This window comes from Elephas maximus, chromosome 4 (genome assembly GCF_024166365.1).
Source record: "Elephas maximus indicus isolate mEleMax1 chromosome 4, mEleMax1 primary haplotype, whole genome shotgun sequence".
Taxonomy (NCBI): Eukaryota; Metazoa; Chordata; class Mammalia; order Proboscidea; family Elephantidae; genus Elephas; species Elephas maximus.
Genome location: NC_064822.1, coordinates 157,879,736 through 157,902,891, shown reverse-complemented (window position 1 = coordinate 157,902,891; position 23,156 = coordinate 157,879,736). Strand labels below are relative to the sequence as shown.

Below are 23,156 nucleotides of genomic sequence, written 5' to 3'. Positions count from 1 at the left end.
ATATACTTGAGTACTTAGCTTTTGCTGAGAGCGCCATTCTTCTCAGTTTCCTGAGGTTTGAGTAGGCTGTGTGGCTGGCTGCTTCTACCTAAGGAAACTGTGGCAGAACACTAATACCAGCCCTTCCCCGTCGCTCTGGGAGTGGTGCCTGAGGGCTTCCCACGATTCAGGACCGGTAACTCTTCTCCGTTTCTGAACGGTCTCTTCCTTCCCCTGCCCCTCAATTTGTTTTCTAAGCTTGCCTTTGAAGCTCAGGGCTCCCAGCTTGTCATGAATATACTCGTTTCACTTGTTTTTTGGGGGGTCTTTGTTGTAAAAAGGGCTTGCCAGAAGCATTTGTCTATTCCCCCATCTTGGCTCCGTCCTATATTATATGTGCTAGGCATTATGCTTAAAACCAAAAACCAAACCCGTTGCCATTAAGTCGATCCCGACACATAGCAACCCTGTATTGTAGTACAAGGAAAAACTACCCCATAGAGTTTCCAAGGAGCGCCTGACAGATTCCAACTGCAGACCCTTTGCCACTAGGCCACCAGGGTTTCTTGCATTATGCTTAGAAGTTGGGAAACAATGTTAAGTAAGATATGGATCCTTCCTTTCAAATTCATAGCTTAGTGGTAGAGGCAGACATTTAGAAGTAATTACAGTGCTATGAGATAGAAGAATGAAGGGAGTCACTTTGTGGGAGGGTGTTGGGGCTCTTAGGAAAAACTTCAGAGAGGAGGCCCATTTTCATCTTTGAACAGGGAGGGGCAAATGCAACAAAAGGCATGGAATCCTAACAGGGGCAGGTCATAGTAAGGGGAAAGTTAAAAATAAAGTATGATTTTGGTTTAAGAAGTGAAATAAAAACTACACACCAACACTGTTGCCATCGAGTCAGTTCTGACTCATGATGTTCCCTGTTGTTACAGAGTAGAACTGTTCCATAAAGTTGTTTTGGCCATCCATGGTTCAGATGGGTGGATTCTAACTGCCAACCTTTACATTAGTAGTAGAGCGCAAACCTTTTGTGCCATCCAGGAACCTGCAGAAAGTGGGATAATATTGAGGAATTGGTGGGAAATGAGACTGCAGAGGTGGCAAGACTGCAGATGAGCAGTCCATAGAGTCCTTACTGGGGAGTTCAGCTTTTACCTTGTAGATGGGTTACTGTTAATGCTGAGCATTTAATAGGAACATTTGATAATAGCCTTAAAAAAAATCTAGTGCTTTGTATTACTAGTTTAGAACTAGGGTATACATTTTATTAACTCTATAGGTGGTAATGTTTACCAATGAGTATAACTTGAATTTTTAAATTATGTCACATGCTAGCCATTTGATTTTACCCCCTCCTGATAATCTTTTTTCTTGGCAGAGGTATTAAAATATAAGATTAAAAGTATAGTTACAGATTTAGAGATATGTTTGATATGGTCTACATGCTTTGAAATTATTTTGGATTCTTTTGACATTCTTTTTTTGGATGACCTTTTTGTTTTTACTATTACTTTTTCTTCTGAATAATATCCTATAAATAGCATTTTTGAATGAAGAAACAGACAATGTGCTTATAATCAGTTATAACTCAGAGTCTTTGAGCATCACCAATAAGTTCCCAGAATACTTTACAGAAGATTTAGGCTTTTTTTAAATTGACTTATAAAAGGTGTTTCTCTGAGGCTTGAAAGGACCTGAAAAAGATCAAAGTAACTTCAATATGTATGTATTTGTAAAAATGGTGGCGTGGCAGAGACATCAGACCTCTTCATCTAACTTCACGAGGGGAAGAAGAGGGAGTCATTATAAGCATTAAAAGCTCAAAGCTGATTCCTATGAGGGGGAGGTCAGATGTACCTCTACCCTCTAACATTTTTACCGGTTCTGACACCAGCTGTCCCCCTCATAGCACTCTCTACTTTTTTGCTGGGTTTGATAATTTGTTGCAGTTGTCACACAGATCTCACAGACCATACTCAGTTATGGGGTTTATTAGGAAAGTAGCAAGTTAAAATTCAGGATCAGGGAAAATTCAGGCTGTCTTCCATCAAGACAGCCTCTTCTCAGCCATACCCATAGGCAGGCCTCTTTTTGGCCCTTGGCTTCTCAGGCCCTTGGTCTAGCCTCTGCCCTTCTCTAGCAAATGTTATAAAGCTCTTTAGCTCTGCCAATAAGTGCCCAGGGGCACTGCAATCCGTTAGCAAGCCTTGGCCCGAAGATGCTCAGCCCCCTTACTCTGTGGGTCAGTAAGCTCAGCTCCCCACAACAAGTGCCCAGAGGCACCCCACTCCACCAGGAAGCCTCCTGCCTGAAGGCTCTCAGCTCTCTAGCTCCATGAGTCGGCAGACCCTTCATAACCACTTTATTCCACAGGCTGGGAGGCGTACTGTGCTGTCGTGCACCCCACTGCTTCTGATCGTCCTGTGCTGTCTCTGATGCTATACCTCTCTCTCTTTCTGGCTCATGGGTCTAGGAGGTTCTCAGCACCGGGACGCCAGGTCTAAAGAATGCACTCCGCTCCTGTCTCTTCTCTTTGGTGGTAGTGAGGTCCCCTTTTTCTGCCTCTGGGATTACTAATCTTCTCTTCCATTAGACTGAGCTCCCTTAAAGTAAGGACTTTGTTTTCTTCCTTAGGATATCTAGGGCCTAACATAGTTCTTGATACTTGGTGATTTTTCATTAATATTTGTGGTATACTTGGTGTTTATGTAGAGAGGGATAGATTCATTAAGGGAGAGTCTAGCTAGAAAGTTATTGCCGTGGTATTAAGTCAAACTAAACCAAACCAAACGCACTGCCATTAAGTTGATTCTGACTCACAGTGGCACTTTAGGACAGAGTAGAACTGCCTGATAGGGTTTCCAAGCCTGTAAATCTTTATGGAAGCAGACTGCCACATCTTTCTCCCATGGTATTAAGCCAGTGGCTTCTAAAATTGTTGCACATAAAAATCATTTGGAAACCTTAAAAAAAAAAAAAGATTCCTGAATCAGAATTTCTAGACCTCTGGGTTCAAGGGATGATGAACACTTGAATTAAGGTAATGGCTTTGGTGATAGAGAAGGAATAAATTGAGTTTTCAAGAAAGGTAAGAGAGAGAATTGACAAGACTTGTTAAGTTGTGAGAAAAAAACAAACAAACAAAAAAGGAGTTTGAATAGCTGAGAAGGTGGTGGAATAGGCTGATGTAAAGAATAGAGGAGGAGATGGTACAGGTTTGGGGTGGAAGATGAATGTGAACATGAGGTTCTAAACATTCCAGTGGAGATACTCAATAAAAAAAAAATCAGGTAAAAATATAGAGCTAGTATTTAGGAGACAAAAGTAGAGACAAGTTAGATATGTGTGAATGTTGAAGTCAGATCGAATAAGGACCAAGAAGTACCAACAGAATGTGACAATTTGGTCATACCTAATTCAGTTTCAGGAGAGTCATAGAGAAATGAATGGCTGGGAAGGAAAGAAACAGAAACAGGGCATAGACTACAATTCCAATGTATATGGAAGAGAGGAAACAGAAAGTAATTGAATGCTGTATTAAATGAGTGAATGTAATATGTCATCCTTAGATCACATTCTATTAAAAGTTCTTTAGTTTCAAGGATTAGGAACTTCTCCAAATTGTTTTAAGTTGAAAGGGGGCTTACTGTTGCTGCATTCATATTTTTTGCAACAGATCAAATCCCATGGCTTTCTTACTATGCTCAAGACCCCAAATGGCCATCTGACTGAATGATCCTACATGCCTTTCAACATGGCCCAATGTCTTAATTCCCAAATCCTAAGAGGAAAATCTAAAATGCCTTGCTCATCTCTTCTACTCAGGTCATGCATAGGTACCGACCAGTAAAGTTCCTTCCTCTGGGTCAGGTGTCTATTGCTGGTCCAGTCACTGAGGATGGGGGTGTGATAGGGTCACACGATACTTAAGATTTCCCCTTCTAGGAGTTGTGGCACCATGAAACGCATCTTTTACAGACCATCCTTTTTAAACAAGCTTTACCATGGCTCTAAAACAGCAATCATGGTTCTAATTAGGAAACTGCCTGGTTCTGTACCATCCTCACAATGGCTGCTATGTTTGAGTGCATTGTTGCAATCCATCTTGTTGAGGGTCTTCCTCCTTTCTGATGACCCTTTACTTTACCTAGCATGATATCCTTATCCAGGAACTGGTCCCTCCAGATGACATGTCCAAGTACATAAGACCAAGTCTCACCATTCTCCCTTCTAAGCAGCATTCTGGCTTTACTTCTTTCAAGTCAGATTTGTTTGTTCTTCTGGTGGTCCGTGGTATGTTCAGTATTCTTTGCCAACACTGTAATTCAAAGGCATCAATTCTTCTTTGATTTCCCTTATTCATTGTACAGCTTTTGCATGTATATGAGGCCATTTAAAATACCACAACTTGGGTCAGGTGGACCTCAGTTCTCAAGGTGACATCCTTGCTTCTTAAAACTTTAAAGAGGTCTTTTGCAGCAGATTTGCCCAGTGCAATGCATTGTTTGATTTCTTGACTCCTGCTTCCGTGGTGATGATTGTGGATCCAAATAAAATGAAATCCTTCACAACTTTAATATTTTCTCCATTTGTTATGATGTTACTTATTGGTTCAGTAGTGAGGATTTTTTTTTTTTTTTTTTTTTGAGGGGTAATGTGTTCTGTAAGCTGTAGTCTTTGGTCTTCATCAGTAACTGCTTCAAGTCCTCTTCACTTTTAGCAAGCATGATTGTGTCATCTGGGTATTACAGGTTGTTAATGAGCCTTCCTCTAATCCTGTTGCCTCATTCTTCATATAGTCTAGCTTCTCGGATTATTTATTCAGCATACAGATTGAATAAGTATGATGAAAGGATACAACCCTGATGCATGCCTTTCTTGATTTTAAACCACTCAGTATCTCTCAGTTCTGTTCAAATGACTGCCTCTTGCTCTATGTACAGGTTCTGCATGAGCACAATTATGTGTTCTGAAATTCCCATTCCTTGCAATGTTATCCATAATTTATTAGGATCCACATAGTCAAATCCGTTTGCATAGTCAATAAAATACAGGTTAACATCTTTCTGGTGTTCTCCGCTTTCAGCCAGGATCCATCTGACTTCAGCAATGATATCCCTTGTTCCACATCGTCTTCTGAATCTGGCTTGAATTTCTAGCAGTTCCCTGTTGATGTACTGCTGCAACCGCTTTTGAATTATCTTCAGTATAATTTTATGTATGTGTGGTATTGATATTTTTCAACAGTTTTTGCATTCCTTTGGATCACCTTTCTTTGGAAAGGGCACAAATATGTATCTATTCCAGTCGATTGGCCAGGTAGCTATCTTCTAAATTTCTTAGCATGAACAAGTGACCACTTCAGTGTTGCATCTGTTTGTTGAAACATCTCAATTGGTATTTGACCAATTCGTGGAGTCTTGTTTTTCTCCAGTGCCTTCAGTGCATCTTGGAGTTCTTCCTTTAATATTGTTGGTTCTTGATCATGTGCTACTTCCTGAAATGCTTGTAACACAACCAATTATTTTCGGTACAGTGACTCTGTGTATTCCTTCTATCTGCTTTTGATGCTTTCGGCGTTGTTCAGTATTTTGCCTATAGAATCCTTCAATATTGTGACTGCAGGCTTGAATTTTTTCTGCTTTTCTTTCAGCTTGAGAAATGCTGAGCGTGTTCTTCCCTTTTGGTTCTCTAACTCTAGGTATTTGCGCATTTCATTATAATACTTTGTTTTCTTGAGCTGTCCTTTGAAATTTTCTCTTCAGCTCTTCTACTTCATCGTTTCTTCCATTCACTTTAGCTACTCTGTGTTCAAGAACAAGTTTCAGAGTATCTTCTGACATGTTTTTTGGCCTGTTCTTTCTTTTCTGTCTTTTTAATGCCCTCTTGCTCTCTTCATGTATGATGCCCTCGTTGTCATTCCATAACTTGTCTTGTGTTTGGTCATTAGTTTTCGGTGCGTCAAATCTACTCTTGAGCTGGTCTCTAAATTCAGGTGGGATATACTCAAGGCTGTACTTCGGCTCTCATGTACTTGTTTCAATTTTCTTCCTCTTCAGCTTGAACTTCCACATGAGCAACTGATGGCCTTTTCCGCGATTGGACCTGGCTTTGTTTTACCTGATGATATTGAGCTTCTTCATCATCTCTTTCCATAGACAAAGTTGATTTGGTTCCTGTGTGTTCCATCTGGTGAGGTCCACGTGTATAGTCACCATTTATGTTGTTCAAAAAAGGTATTTCCGATGAGTAGATTGTTGCTCTTGCAAAATTCTGTCATGCGATCTCTGGAGTTGTTTCTATTACCAAGGTCATATTTTTAGGTATTGATCCTCCTTTTTGTTTCCAGCGTTCACATTCCGGAACAAAATAGAAAACCAAACCTGTTGCTGTCAGGTCGATTCTGACTCATAGCGACCCCACAGGACAGAGTAGAACTGCCCCATGGGGTTTCCTAGGAGTACCTGGTGGACTTGAACTGCTGATCTTTTGGTTAGCATCTGAGGTATTAACCACTGTGTCACCAGGGCTCCAAATGTGCCTCTTATGAGCACTTACTGCATTAGGGTGTAATAAGGGAACACCCATCCCATTTCACATTCCAATCACCAGTGTTTATTAATGCATCCCGATTGCATGTTTGATCAATTTCAGACTGCAGAAGTTGGTAAAAACCTTCAGTTTCTTCATCTTTGTCATTAGTGGTTGGTGTGTAAATTAATGGTTGTATTAACTCATCTTCCTTGTTGGTGTATGAATATTATCCTATTCCTGACAGCATTGTACTTCAGAATAGATCTTGGAAATATTCTTTATGAATGCAACACTGTTCCTCTTCAATTTGTCATTCCTGGCATAGTGGAACATATGATTGTCCAATTTAAAATGGCCAATTCCAGTCCATTTCAGCTCACTAATGCCTAGGATAATCATCTTTATGTGTTCCATTTCAGTTTTGACAGTTTTCAATTTTACTAGATTCATACTTCATACATTCCATGTTCCAATTATTAATGGATATTTCCAGCTGTTTCTTCTGATTTTGAGTCCTGTCACATCAGCAAATGAAGGTTCTGAAAGCTTTACTGAATCGTTATCATTAAAGTTGACTCTACCTTGGGGAGGAAGCTCTTCCCCAGCCGTATTTTGAGTGCCTTTTTTTCCATCCTGAGGGGCTCATCTTGCAGCATTATGTCAGACAGTGTTCCCTTGCTATTCATAAGGTTTTCACTGGCTTATTTTTTAGAAGTAGATCACCAGGCCCTTCTTCCCAGTCTTTTTTAGTCTGGAAGCTCCACTGAAATCTATCCACCATTGGTGACCCTGCTGACATTTGAAATACTGGTGGCATAGCTTCGAGCATCACAGCAACATGCACACCACCAAAGTTCAACATATTGACAGACGAGTGGTGGAATACGGTGGTAATCGTGGTTATAAAGATGTACTGGCAATAAGAGAGATTGAATTTGATAGAAAGTTAAAGCCAAAGATTTAATATGGCTGAGCATCTGAGACAATTAACCAGAAGGCTTTGCAGGTTCCAGGGCAGTGCTAGTCAGGAGCACAGTGGACCTCTGTGGATTTTCATTCTAGGGTTTAGCCATTAAAGTCCTTAGGTACTCTTTACATGCTTGCTTCCCTTGTATTCCTATATATTTTTTCTGTTATCAGCTAATTTTCGTATCTTTTACTATAGCTTTTTTTTTTCCTTGACCTTAGCTTTTGCACACTCAGAGTTTATGCTCTGTTGACTTTTTGCCTAGCCGTGCTTGTTGCCAAGTGCACTTTTAAAGGAGTAAGGTTGGCAAACACCACTTTTATCACTAACTGCGTGGTAAGAACCAGTATGAATCCATTTGCCATCTAGAAGTGGACTCAGGCTTTACCTGCCCACGTCTGCATTCCTTTCTGACCTTAATCACCCAAAGTCAATTCACTCTTCATCCCTGGACACTCTGAGCCAGGCCAAAACATCCCTGGCCACCTGGGGCGGACCATCAGGTATCAACCTTAGGCTCCGGAGTCTGTACAACTCCCTTCATTTTGAGCCCTGTAGGGCCCTTTCTCTTCCTGTAGTCCCTGGGGGCCAGGTCATAAGCTAAAAGGAGTCTGTCCTTCTTCACCTACTGCCTGTGTAGTCTTTTCTTGATCACCAGCCACCCACAAGTTAGGACTCTGCCTTTACGATTACCTGAGCAGACTCCCCTGAATTAGCCACCCTAAGCTAAGTCAGAGTCTCATTGCCCTTTTGTGGGTTCGTTAATTCTCTAAAATGGCTCATAGAATTCATGGAGACTAACTTGGAAACTCTGGTGATGTAATGGTTAAGTGCTACAGATGCTAACCAAGGGGTCGGCAGTTCGAATCCTCCAGGTGCTTCTTGGAAACTCTATGGGACAGTTCTACTCTGTCCTATAGGGTCACTGTGAGTCGGAATCGACTCGACGGCACTGGATTTGGTTTGGTTTGGTTATTACCTATACTTACAGTTACCCATATATTATAACCAGAAAGGGTACAAGTGAAGAGATGCATCAGGCAATGTCTGAGAGAGTTCCTGGCATGGGGCCTCCACTGTCCCCAGGGACTTGAAACCCCCGCCCATGCATGGATGTTCTCACCATTCCTGGAAGCCCCAAGAGAGAGTGTTCCAAGGTCCAGAGTCAGTTTTAAGTCATTGGGACCTCAGTGTATATGCATGACTGGAACCTTAATACATATGTGTGAATCAATGAATATGCAAGACTGACTCCATAATGCTGATTTAGAAAACAAGAGGCACCTTGATTGCTGGAGAATTCCAAGGGCTATTTTTAGAAACCAGAGACAAAAGACCAGATTGAGTTCTTACACTGTGTTATAACTTTGATTTGTTCAAGTCTTTCATGTACTTTTTACCTCAAGACTGTGTTGTATATCTGCTTGTTAGTTTGTGCGGCTTTTTACTGATTTCTTTTTATAGTTTGTAATTCAAATACCTAAACATGAGACTTAGTTTTTAGTTCATTCCTGCATTGGGGCAGGTTTTTTTTTTTTTTGCCTCTGGGCCATTTTATTGGCTGCTGGCTAGCCTGTGAATGGCTGCTTTGCATCCAGGTTATCACACTTGGTCAGTTGGCTGTAGGCATGATGTTCCTATAACCTGACTGGACTATGTTCTCAGTATGAGCTATGGATAGGACAATTTACTTTAGGATCTGTGGGCGTTGCATGTACTCTGATTGACATATTTAATGTAAAAACATATGAATAAGTAAGTTAGGTAGACATCTGTTTAGTGTTGAATGAGTCACAGCAGTAGATAAAATTGAATAAACATCGCATTCTTTCCCTTCGTTTTGTAATATCAGATTATGGTTAAATTTTACGTAGTATGTTATTATAAAAGCGTATTTCCAGAGTCTCAGTAATACTTTATTTGGACTTCATTAGCCAAATAATGTTGGAAAATGTTTTAATAGTCTCTACCTTTAGACAATGCTGTGCAAAAATATACTGCCATGTAAGATGGATTAAATGGTAGATATAGTCAGATCTTTGTAAGGAAGTATGGACTTATTTTTTTGTAAAACATTGATTTTTCTTTGATACAACCTTGTTACATCTTGCAACTGATTATTTTAAGTGATGATTTAATTTTAAAAATAAAATAGAATATGTTTTTGAATATGAAAATAAATCATGTCCATCATAGAAATCTGACAAATTCTGAAAAGTAAAATTGAGAAGTAACATAGGCGTATAGCCTGGTGGATGGTTTAATGTTAAGAGCATGTAAGCTTTGAAGTCAGATGGAATCTGAGCTCTGTCCATTAGTATTGGCTTTCTGATTTTTGCTAAGAAGTTACTTAGCTCCTATAACCTAATTTTTTCTCACTTGGTAAAATGGGAACAATCCCTTTGACTTTATTCAGAAAATTGTTGTGAAGATTAAATGATATATTTAACACGGTACCTGTCACACGGTTAGTTACTTATTGTTAATAGAAATAAAAAATCTTTCATCTAGTAGACCCAATTGCCATTTTTTTTAACTAGTATAAAACTTAAGTTTCTTATGTACATGGTTTTAAAAATGCAAATAATCTAGAGGAAGTTGAAGCTTCATGCCTCAGAGTTACTTTGGTTTTGTTGAGTTTTTGGGTATAAAGACTCTAGAGCCGGTAGAAATAGCACTGTAATTGGAATCAAAAGACACGATCAGGTGGTACCTCTGACATCAGTGTGATTTCAGGTACATCATTGAGCCTTTCTGGGCTTCACTTTCCTTATCTGTCCAATGAGTGTACCAGCAAGGTGATCTCTAAAGTACAATTCAAAGTTTCCATTGAAAGGCAAGGAGGAACCAGGATTTTGAGTCTGCAGATCATTTCCAACCTCCAAGTATCATTTTAGGTGTGTATATAACAAGTCTTGATATCTTTTGCCCTTTTTTCTGGCATCTCTGCTGAGAAAAAAAAGTGCCTTCAGGAAGCAAGTTTCAGTCATAAAATTCGATAACTCATGTAAGGTGACTAACAGCACCTGCCATACAATAGACTCTCAGAAGGTATTAGGTCTTCTCTACTGAGACTCCCCTCCACCTCCGCTCCAGTACATAGCCCTTCATGGGTATCTCAAATGCTTGTAAGGTCCATCATTGTAGTGGATGCTTTAGTGCATTACCCAGGTCCCCCCTTAAGACGGGGACTTATTTACTGAGCTGCCTGCTGTTGGTTTATAGCTGCGTGTTTCTCTGGGTGTTGCACTTGTAGAAGAAAGCTGCCTCACCCAAGATTGTGCCCACTGTGTGGTAGCAGCAAGCATTTAGTTACCGACTGATGTGGGGGATACAGAGACTCATCTCCTTGCCTTTGTTTAGGGACATATATGAAGGGCCATCCCAGCTTCTGGGCTTTCAGTAGGATCAGGTAGGGCTGCTGTGGCAACTGTGTTACTGTTAAGTACTGTTTACCTTCTCTGTCTTCCTAATCACCTTGTTCCTGTGCCCATGTGGGTGATGTTCTTTAGAGTACTTTCCATTCAGCCTGCATGCAGATATCAGAATCTCAGAGTCTGTTTCTTTGGGAACCTGAATTAAGACATTTACTATTTGGATAACTTTTCTCAGGGGTTTTTGCATCATAAAAGATGATTATATTCAGGATGGACTTTAATTTTATAAATTTTGTATTCTACTTCTTTGAGACTAATATGACACACACGTTTTGTAACAGGAATCCTTAGCCTAGTAGATTAGAATTTTCTGACAGATTATAAAGTGCTATCTAATAGGTCTTTAATTCCATTGGCTGGGATTTTAAGCATGACCCATAGCTGCTCTGTTCAGGAAATTTTATTGTCAGCACCTTTCCCAGTTCCCTCAAATGGTTTTAAGGCTTAAAAAAAAAGAAAAAGATGGCTGCTTCTCAAAACTGTGAACCCTTATTTTGGTATGTTTTTGTGTGTATCTATCCATAAGCTGAATTCAGAAGAGGATGTGAAACAAGGATACAATTGCTGATGTCAGATGGATCATGGCTGAAAGCAGAGAATACCAGAAAGATGTTTACCTATGCTTTATTGACCATGCAAAGACATTTGACTGCATGCATCATAACACATTATGGATACATTGCGAAGAGTGGAAATTCCAGAACACTTAATTGTGCTCATGAGGAACCTGTACATAGACCAAGAGGCAGTTGTTTGAACAGAACAAGGGGATACTGCATGGTTTAAAGTCAGGAAAGTCGTGCATCAGGATTGTATCCTTTTACCATACTTATTCAATCTGTATGCTGAGCAAATAATCTGAGAAGCTGGACTATAGGAAGGAGAACATGGCCTCAGGATTGGAGGAATACTCATTAACAACCTGCAATATGCAGATGACACAACCTTGCTTGCTGAAAGTGAAGAGGACTTGAAGCACTTACTGATGAAGATCAAAAACTACGACCTTCAGCGTCTGGGGGTCTTAAAGGCCGGCAAGTAGCCATCTAAGATGCATAAATTGATCTCAACCCACCTGGAGCAAAGGAGAATGAAGAACACCAAAGACACAAGGTAAATAGGAGCCCAAGAGTCAGAAAGGACTGCATAAACCAGAGACTCCATCAGCCTGAGACCCGAAGAACTAGATGGTGCCTGGCTACCACTGATCACTGCCCTGACAGGGAATGCAATAGAGAATCCTTGGAGCAGGAGAACAGTGGGACACAGATCGTAAATTCTTGCAAAAAGACCAGGCTTAATGGTCTGTGAGATCGGGGGGACCTTGATGGTCATGTTCCCCAGACCCTTTGATAGCCCAAGATTGGAACAATTCCTGCATCCAATTCTACAGACAGAGATTGGCCTGGACTATAAGACAGTGATGCTGGTGAGGAGTGAACTTCGTGGCTGAAGTAGACACATGAGACTATGTGGGTGACCCCTGTTTGGTGGTGAGATGAGAAGGAGGAGGTGTACAGGAGCTGGTTGAATGGACATGGGGAATACAGGGTGGAGAGGAGTAATGTGCTGTCTCATTAAGGAGAGAGCATCTGGGAGTGCACGGTGGGGTGTGTATGACTTTTTGTATGAAAGACTGACTCAATTTGTAAACTTTCACCTAAAGCACAATAAATAAATTAAAAAAAAAACTACAGCCTTCAGTATGGGTTACACCTCAACACGAAGAAAACAAAAATCCTCACAACTGAACCAATGAGGAACATCATGATAAACAGAGAAAATATCGAAGCTGTAAGTATTTCATTTTATTTGGATCTACAGTCAACACCCATGAAAGCAGCAGTTAAGAAATCAAAAGACACATAAGCAAATCTGCTGCAAAAGACCTCTTTAAAGTGTTAAAAAGCAAAGGTGCCAGTTTAAGGACTGAGATGCACCTGATCCAAGCCTTGGTGTTTTCATTCACCTTATATGCATGTGAAAAAGCTGGTCAGAGGAAGAATTGACGCCTTTGAATTATGGTGTTGATGAAGAATCTTAAATATACCATGGACTCCAAAAAACTGCCAAAAGAACAAACAAATCTGTCTTGGAAATACAGCCAGAATGCTCCTTAGAAGGCAGGATGGCGAGACTTCACCTCACATGCTTTGGACGTGTTAGCAGGAGGGATCAGTCTCTGGAGAAGGATATCATGCTTGGTAAAGTAGAGGGTCAGTGAAGAAGAGGAAGACCTTCAATGAGGTGGATTAACACAGTGGCTGCAACAATAGGCTCCAGCATTAACAATGATCATGAGAATGGCTCAGGACCAGGCAGTATTTCTTTCTGTTATAGATGAGGTCTCTATGAGTTGGCATCAACTGGATGGCACCTAACAACAAGAAGAACACCAACAACATCCATATTTGGAGCGGAGGTGGTACAGTGATTTAGTGTTCAGCTGCTTGCTCACTGAAAGGTCGGTGGATTGAACCCACTAGCTTGTGTGCAGGAGAAAGATGTGGCAGTCTGCTTCTGTAAAGATTTACAGCTTTGGAAATCATTTGGCCAGTTGTAATGTGTCCTGTGGGGTCACTGTGAGTCAGAATCACTCAGTGGCAACAGGTTTGGTTTATCTATATTTGATTAATTGGTGGTTTATCTGTATTTGATTAATTATAATTCTAAACTTGTCTAAAATATGTAGATAAATTTTAATTATATGTTAGGTATTTAAAAACACTTATTCTTTTATTAATTATTGAGTTAATTGTATCTATAAATCCAGTCCTGGTGATGCCATGGTTAAGAGCTTGGCTGCTAACCAAAAGGTCAGCAGTTTGGATCCACCAGCTGCTCCTTGAAAACCTTATGGGGCAGTTCTGCTGTGTCCACTAGGGTTGCTATGAGTTGGAATCACTTGAAGGCAATGGGTTTGGTTTATCTATATTTGATTAACTATGACTCTAAACTTGTCTGAAATATGTAGATAAATTTTTATTATATGTTAATTATTTAAAAACATTTACATTTAACTTAATATTGAGGTAATTGAATGTATAAATCCAGCACTGGTAGCGCCATAGTTAAGAGCTTGGGTGCTAACCAAAAGGTCGACAGTTCAGATCCACCAGTTGCCCCTTGGAAACACTGTGTATATGTTCTATTCTGTCGACTAGGGTTGCTATGAGTCGGAACCGACTCGACGGCATATGACAACAAGAAGTCAGTAGTAACTTAAGATCTAGAATTAGTTTTAATAGTGTCAGTCTCTTACAAACTTGACTGATTTTTGATTAGTGTCAGAGTTGAAAGAGAAATAGTTTGAGATAGTAGAGAGAATATTGAATTGGGACCTGGGAAATTTTAATCTCAACACTACAATTATATCACAGAACAATGTCAGGCAAGCCAGCTATACTTTCTAGGGCTTAGTTTTTTCATCTGTGAAGTGATGGGACTGGAATAGATGATTTCTGAGATACCTTCCACCTTTTAAATTAAAAAAAAAATTATTTTTTGGTTGTTGTAATTGAGAATATACACAGCAAAATATACACCAATTCAACAGTTCCTGTGTATACAATTCAGTGACATTGATTACGTTCTTCGAGCTGTGCAGCCATTCTCACCTTCCTTTTCTGAGTTGTTCCTCCTGTATTAACATAAATTCACTTCCCCCTAAACTTTGTATCTAAACTTTCTAGTTGCTGTGTTCAGTTTGATCTCATATAGATAGTTCTTAAATGAGCACAGTGGTTAATGAAGACATTTTTTACTAGTTAAGCTAAACTATTGTTTGGTTTTGAGAAGACTTCAGTGAATAGTTTTGGCTTAAGTGTTCAAGATTATCTGAGGGCAGTAGTTTCAGGTGTTCATTCAGCCTCCATGGCTCCAGAAAATCTGGATTCCAAGAGAATTTAAAAATCCATTCTGCATTTCCCCCCTTTTGATGAGGATTCTTCTATTGAATCTTTGACCAAAATGTTCGTTGTCTCAGGCTGGGTTCTTTAGAGAACCAATAAAGTGTATAAATATATATAGAGAGAGAGATTTACATCAAGGAAATAGCTCAACGCGATTGTGGAGTTCGGAACATCCCAAGTCCGTGAATCAGGATAGAGGCCTCTCCCAATTCACGGAGTCACAGAAGCTGGTGCACCCAAGATTGGCAGCTTGAAGAGCAGGGCTTCTGCTCACAGTCTCACAGACTGTGAAGGTCAAGGAATCCCCAGGTTGGCAGGCAAGATCTCAAGGGTTCCCCTGAGGGATGTAGCAGCAGGGGCTGGCAAATCCAAGGTTGGCAGGGCGGGGAACAGGACTCTTGCTCGCAGGCTGCAAAGATTGATAAATCCCAAGATTGACAGGCAAGCTGCTAGTTCAAGTGGCAAGAACTGGAGGTCAGACAAGAGGCAGGTACTGGATCCAGAACAAGCCAAAAACCTTGGCAAGGTGAGCAGTAAGAAAGTAGGCAGCAGAGGGTGGAGAAATGAAGGCTGAGGGGCGGTGAGCTGCCGTAGGCACTGCCCCTGCTGGTGCCACTCAGCAGATTCCATCATGGAGATAATCGCATATCACATTTCAACAGGGACGTGATCACAACATTATACAACTGCCAAAACACTGAGAATCATGGCCCAGCCAAGTTGGCACACAATCTTAACCATCACATTCAGTAATGGTAGCTGGGCACCATCCAGTTCTTCTGGTCTCATGGCAAAGGAGGCAGTTGTTCATGGAGGCAGTTAGTCACATCATTGCATTTCCTCTTCCTATCCTGATTCATCTCTTCCCTCTGTTGCTCCAGGCAAATAAGACCAATCGTTGTGCCTTGGATGGCCACTTGCAGGCTTTTAAGACCCCAGGCAGTATACAGTAAACCTAGGAAATAGAAAGAAAACACTAAACATGTTAACTAGGCCAATTACCTGGGATGTTCCATGAAACCATGACCCTAAACCTTCAAACCAAGGAATCAAATCCCATGAGGTGCTTGGTTGTACATAAGCAGCTTTAGCAGTTACTCCTTTTTTGTTCTTGTAAATTTATCTACCATACAACTTTTGCTAGTTCAACTTTTACAGGTGTACCATTTATTGACAGCACTTAAAATAATTGACTGCTCAATCCTACCCTTAATCAATGTAATTTTTCCATCACTGTAAACTGAAACTCAGTACTTCATAAGCAGTAATCCCATCCCTGTATCTCCCTCTCTCCCACCCCTGGTCATCACTTGTAAATTTTGGTCTCTATACATTGCCTTTTCTTGTCTTTTTATATAAGTGAGGTCATACAATATTTGTCCTTTTGTGATTGACTTATTTCACTCAGCATAATATTTTCAAGCTCCATCCATATTGTAGCATGTATCAAAACTTTATTTCTCTTACTGGCTGAGTAGTATTCTGTTATATGTATGTACAGTGTATGTTGCTGGGCATTTAGGTTGTTTCCGCCTTTAGGGTATTGTGAATAGTGCTGCAGTGAACATTGGTGTACAAGTCTCTGAGTCTCTGCTTTCAAGCATTTTGGGCATATACCTAAGAGTGGAATAGCTTGGTCACATGGTAGTTCTAAGGAGCCCTGGTGGTGCAGTGGTTAAGCACTTTAATGCTAACTGAAAGGTGGTGGTTTGAGCCCACCAGCTGCTGTGTGGGAGACAGATGTGGAGTCTGCTTCGGTAAAGATTCACAGCCTTGGAAACCTTGTGGGGCAATTCTGCTCTGTCACATGGGGTCGCTATGAGTTGAAAATCGACTTGATGGCACATAACAGCAACAAGAACTCTACGAATGTGGTAACCTCTTCCTGTTTTAGGTACCAGAGCCCTGTATGCTCTGGGCGTTTTATTTTTACGTCCAGTGAGATAACATCTTTTTCTGCTTTTTTAATATTTAATTTTTTATCTGTCATTAATCTGTGATTAGAGCAGAGGTAGGTACTAATTTGTCAGACTTATTTATTTTTCTTTAAATACAGTATTCTTATTTCTGTGCTATCTGCTCTTATACATTTTTTATTTTTTCCATCTAGTTGGAATGACTGCCATTGTACCTAAATTTAACTTTTCCTTTCAGGAATACATTTTTCTTTCAGTTATCCCAAACTAGCATTGATCTCCTCTTTCTCAGAATTTTAGTTGCATTCAGAATCCCTCTGCAAAGTTTGGGGGTCCCTGTGACGACACATATTCAGAGGTCCCATGACTGCCCTCAGGTTCGGTAATTTGCCAAGAGCCACAGAACTCACTGAAAGCTTTTATAGTTGTGGTTGCAGTTTCTTACAGTGAAAGACTACAGATTGAAATCAGCCAAGGGAAGAGGTGCATAAGACAGGGTGCATGAGAATTCCAAGCATGGAGCTTCCATTTGTCCCCTTATAGTGGAGTTGTGCAGATGGTACCTACTTCTCCCAGTGCCAGTGTGAGACAGTACCCATGAAGTATTGCAAACCTCATCTGAGCCTTAGTGTCCAGCGTTTTCATTGTGGTTGGATCACGTGGACATTGTTGACCACCATGTGACTGATCTTAGTCTCTAGCCCCTCCAGTTGGTGAGCTGATAGCTCATGACCTAAGACCAGCCACCATAAATAATATAGTTAGCATAGACTATCTGGTGTGGCCCAAGGTCTCTAGGTAACCAAAGAAACTCTCCTCAGGCAGGACATTCCAAGATTACCTCCCAGGAGCTGGGTCAAAGAGCAAGGTTAATCCTTTACTGCATGTGCTCAATTCAACATTTAATGTTTTTCAAGTTGTCTCCTACCTGTTTTTTTTTTTCAATAATTTTTATTGTGCTTTAAGTGAAAGTTTACAAATCAAGTTAGTCTCTCACATATAAACTTAATATACACCTTACTACATACTCCCACTTACTCTCCCCCTAATGAGTCAGCCCACTCCCTCCTTCCAGTCTCTTCTTTCGTGACCGTTTTGTCAGTTTCTAACCCCCTCTACCCTCCCATCTCCCCTCTAGACAGAAGATGCCAACATAGTCTCAAGTGTCCACCTGATACAAGTTGCTCACTCCTCATCAGCATCTCTCTCCAACCCATTGTCCAGCCCAGTCCATGTATGATGAGTTGTCATCGGGAATGGTTTCTGTCCTGGGCCAACACAAGGTTTGGGGACCATGACCACTGGGATTCTTCTAGTCTTAGTCAGACCATTAAGTCTGGTCTTTTTATGAGAATTTGGGGTCCGCATCCCACTGTTCTCCTGCTCCCTGAAGGGTTCTCTGTTGTGCTCCCTGTCAGGGCAGTCATCAGTTGTGGCCGGGCACCATCTAGTTCTTCTGGTCTCAGGATGATGTAAATCTCTAGTTCATGTGGCCCTTTCTGTCTCTTGGGCTCATAATTACCTTGTGACCTTGGTGTTCTTCATTCTCCTTTGATTCAGGAGGGTTGAGACTCATTGATGCATCTTAGATGGCTGCTTGTTAGTATTTAAGACCCCAGATGCCACACTTCAAAGTGGGCTGCAGAATGTTTTCATAATAGAATTTATTTTGCCAGTTGACTTAGATGTCCCCTTAAGCCATAGTCCCCAAACCCCCACCCTTGCTCCACTGATCTATGAAGCATTCAGTTTATTTAGGAAACTTCTTTGCTTTTGGTCCAGTCCAGTTGAGCTGACCTTCCCTGTTTTGAGTATTGTCCTTTCCTTCAGCTAAAGTAGTTCTTATCTACTATCTAATCAGTAAATAACCCTCTCCCACCCTCCCTCCCTCCCCCCTCTTCTAACCGCAAAAGAATGTGTTCTTCTCAGTTTAAACTATTCCTCAAGATCTTATAATAGTGGTCTTATACAGTATTTGTCCTTTTGCATCTGACTAATTTCGCTCAGCATAGTGTCTTCCAGGTTTCTCCATGTTATGAAATGTTTCACAGATTCATCATTGTTCTTTATCGATGCGTAGTATTCCATTGTGTGAATGTACCATAATTTATTTATCCATTCATCTGTTGATGGACACCTTGGCTGCTTCCAGCTTTTTGCTATTGTAAACAGTGCTGCAGTAAAAATGGGTGTGCATATATCTGTTTGTGTAAAGGCTCTTATTTCTCTAGGATATATTCCGAGGAGTGGGATTTCTGGGTTGTATGGTAGTTCTATTTCTAACTTTTTAAGAAAACGCCAGATAGATTTCCAAAATGGTTGTACCATTTTACATTCCCACCAGCAGTGTATAACAGTTCCAATCTCTCCACAGCCTCTCCAACATTTATATTTTGTGTTTTTTTGGATTAATGCCAGCCTTGTTGGAGTGAGATGGAATCTCTTCGTAGTTTTAATTTGGATTTCTCTAATGGCTAATGATTGAGAGCATTTTCTCCTGTGTTAGCTGCCTGAATATCTTTAGTGAAGTGCGTGTTCATATCCTTTGCCCACTTCTTGATTGGGTTGTTTGTCTTTTTGTGGTTGAGTTTTAACAGAATCATATAGATTTTAGAGATCAGGCGCTGGTCAGAGATGTCATAGCTGAAAATTTTTTCCCAATCTTTAGGTGGTCTTTTTACTCTTTCGGTAAAGTCTTTAGATGAGCATAGGTGTTTGATTTTTAGGAGCTCCCAGTTATCTGGTTTCTCTTCGTCATTTTTAATAATGTTTTGTATTCTGTTTATGCCTTGTATTAGGGCTCCTAACGTTGTCCCTGTTTTTTCTTCCATGATCTTTATCGTTTTAGTCTTTATGTTTAGGTCTTTGATCCACTTGGAGTTAGTTTTTGTGCATGGTGTGAGGTATGGGTCCTGTTTCATTTTTTTGCAAATGGATATCCAGTTATGCCAGCACCATTTGTTAAAAAGACTGTCTTTTCCCCAATTAACTGACACTGGGCCTTTGTCAAATATCAGCTGCTCATATGTGGATGGATTTATATCTGGGTTCTCAATTCTGTTCCATTGGTCTATGTGCCTGTTGTTGTACCAGTACCAGGCTGTTTTGACTACTGTGGCTGTATATGTTCTAAAATCAGGTAGAGTGAGGCTTCCTACTTTGTTCTTCTTTTTCAGTAATGCTTTACTTATCCGAGGCTTCTTTCCCTTCCATATGAAGTTGGTGATTTGTTTCTCCATCACATTAAAAAATGTCGTTGGAATTTGGATTGGAAGTGCATTGTATGTATGGATGGCTTTTTCCTACCTGTTTTTATATACATTAGTTTCCTCAGCCAGGCTATAGTCTACCTGAAGGCATGGTCCATGTTTCTTTCACACTGTCTTCATACCAAATAGGCTCTATTTGGCATCGAGGACCTTGCAGCATGTGAGGTACTCCATGGAAGATGAATAAATATTGAAAAAAATAATTAAACAAAATGAATGTATTATGTACTTTTTTGGTTACTATAAAGGAGATCTAAATTTATGTAATAATTTCGCTATAAAAGCATAACTTTATAGATATTTATCTTCCTATTGCTTTAAAATTTTAGCAGAAATTGTTCTTATACCATTGTGTTTGCAAAATAAAACTTTTATAAGTGAAAAAGTTAGAATTCTTTTTATTGTTTCATCGGGCTTAATGTTCCTATAATTGGTCCTCTCATTTAAGTAGTGGAATTTTTGTGGCTTAGGAACAGAACAAAAAGTTCTTAGACAATTCAGCAATAACTGGGGACATCAAAAGCCCATATTTTATGATGGTTTCCCTGTTGTTTTTCCTTTTACTAACCCTATACCTCCTGAGCCTACTTATGTCTGTTTACTAGGATTATTTGAAGCAGATTTGAGGAAGGGTGCTTTTGGTGGCGGTAATACGATTGTAGAGGCACAATATTTTGAATTGGTATTTCTTGCCAGGCAAGGTGAATCTCAGGTGGAAAGTTACCTGGACTCTGGAAAAATAAAGGATATAGAAATGGGGGAAATGTAGTTTTTTGGAGGTGAGGTATAGTTTTTATTTCCAGTGCCTTTGGGGATGTTGTGACTAATTTTTAAAATCATCGTGGTGTAAAACCGTTGAAATGTTAATGAATTAAAACAAATTTTTAATTGTATATGATGATTCTTTATATTGCATTTATAATTTAAACACTCTTCTCAAACTTTTTCACCATTCACTTTTTGCTGCCTCCATAAGTGTATTGTTAAATCCAGGTAGCTGGCTTTTCTTTATTAATGGGTAAATTTATGTCTCTGGTATACCATTTTGGAAAAGAATATGGCTCTTTTTTTTTTAATTTAAGGAGGATAAAAAATAGCTGACTTAATACCAAAAACATGGCGGTTTTGTGGACATTATCTGAACACAGTAAAGATGTGCTCTGGATAAGTTCAAAAGATAGATTTGGGGGAAATGTGAAAGGAATTTGGATTATCCAGTTCCGTGAAGAATGCCTATCTTTAATATTAAGAAAAAAAAATCTTTTTAATATAAAAGTCATTCAATGGTATTTGTAAAATTTTGGAAAAAAATGTAGCACAAACAAAAACACCAAAACTAAAACACCCATAATTCTGTCTTGCAACCAAACCAAACTAAATCCAGTGCCGTAGAGTCGCTTCTGACTCTTAGTGGCCCTATAGGACAGAGTAGAACCACCCCGTAGAGCTTCCAAGGAGCGCCTGGTGGATTTGAACTGCTGACCCTTTGGTTCGCAGCCGTAGCACTTAACCACTACACCACCAGGGTTTCCCTGTCTTGCTACAGAAATCATTATTTGCATTTTTGAATGTTTCCTTTTCATGTTTTTTCTTATATATATATATATATAGTTTATATTTATAATTGCAATCATAGGGTATACGTTTTTTCATTTTGCTATCCAGTTTTTATAACCATTGTTAGGAATTTCAGCAAGTATCAATTTAATCCCTATTTGCTATTTATGTTTACTATTTAATAGTAATGTTCTACTATTTAATAGTAATGTTACTATTTAATAGTAACAGGATGTTCCTATGTTGAGGCAAATGTTTAATGAGTTGTTCTCATCTTGAATGCTTGAGGTGTATCTCAGTGGAGATGCCTAGCAGAGAAGCAGTATGAGTTAGTAATTGAGAGCCAGACTGTTCTAGTTAATTTCATCCTGTCTTCCATTTATTAGCCCTGTGGCTTTGGGTGAGTTTCATAGGCTCTATGCCTCTTCTCTCTTGTGTAAATGGGGATAACGACAGGATCTACCATATATATTATTGATAAGGTTTATTGAGTCAGTCATTGTTCTCTGAATGTGTCTTTTTAACCAGTGTTTTACCAGATTTCCTGTTCAGTTAAGTTCATACATGGGTGTTAATGAATGATACTGTGATGGAAACTGTTGCAGGTAAAAAAGGTCACAGCCTTATCAACCCTACGGAGCACAGTTCTACTCTGCACGCATGGGGTCACTATGAGTTAGAATCTACTCGATGGCAACTAACAACAACAACTTCTAAAAAATCTATTTTTGATGGTGGAATATCAAGTATCGGAGACAGGCTAGCAATGGTTGGTGTAGGTGATAGATGAGTGAATGACACGTACAGTGTCATTATGTTTTTAGTTTGGGCTGTGTTTGCCTTTAGCACCCCTCAAATCATTACAGATTAGCTTGAGTAGTAGGGATAGCAATGCAAGAGGAACTGGAAAATAAGCATTTTAGTTCTGCTTCTTTCTGACATTTAACAGTAGGATCTTGAGCAAATCACTTACCCTTTTGAATCTGTTTCCTCAGCTGTAAATAGAAATAACATTTGCCCTACCTCTTTTAGAGATGTCATGATGATTAAATGAAGTGTTTTGTGAAAGTGGTTGAAGACTATAACACATTATATACAAATGTAAACTAGTTATTAATTTAAAGACTAACAAGGAGAGAATGCATATAGGGATCTTGTTAGGTAGAGTCTTCAGTGAAGGAGAGCTACAAGTACTCTGTTATTATTGTGACGACATCTGCTTTTCTTATGTGTCAGGTTAGCTCTTATTACTGTTTACGTTATTAAATGCTTTATGTATATATTGTAAATATCTGTTTTAATTATTGTTTTTTTCCCTTTTCTGTTTCAGACTCCTTAGAGAGTTGGCTCTCAAGGTTTTGATTTAGATTCATCAGGAACTCTTGTGAACACAATCGATGTCAATAATGAAAGTTCTTCAGAGGTATGAAAATATAAATTTGGCAGTAAAGTTCAATTTAAGGGAAAATAACAAATATTTGGAGTAACAATTGGCAACTTAAACTTGTCTCTTGTAGGACAGGTTGTCGTAAGACTTGGAAATTGGAATGTGTTTTTTGAATCATATTTGCTTAATGTGG

At 39.6% G+C, this 23,156-nt stretch overlaps 1 protein-coding gene across 10 annotated transcripts in view; it reads left to right on the top strand.

Annotated features, from left to right (window-relative positions):
- Positions 1–23,156, top strand: part of EEA1 (early endosome antigen 1) — a 345,249-nt gene that overhangs the window by 9,898 nt on the left and 312,195 nt on the right. For 9 of the 10 annotated variants that reach the window (XM_049884056.1, XM_049884055.1, XM_049884053.1 and 6 more), the window contains exon 2: positions 22,907–22,999. The exons of the other annotated variant lie outside the window; for it this stretch is intronic. Coding sequence is in view for 2 of the 9 variants with exons in the window: in XM_049884051.1 (XP_049740008.1) it covers positions 22,974–22,999 (26 nt within the window). In the remaining 7 variants the exon portion in view is untranslated. The remainder of the gene's footprint in view (positions 1–22,906; positions 23,000–23,156) is intronic. 10 annotated transcript variants of the gene reach the window in all.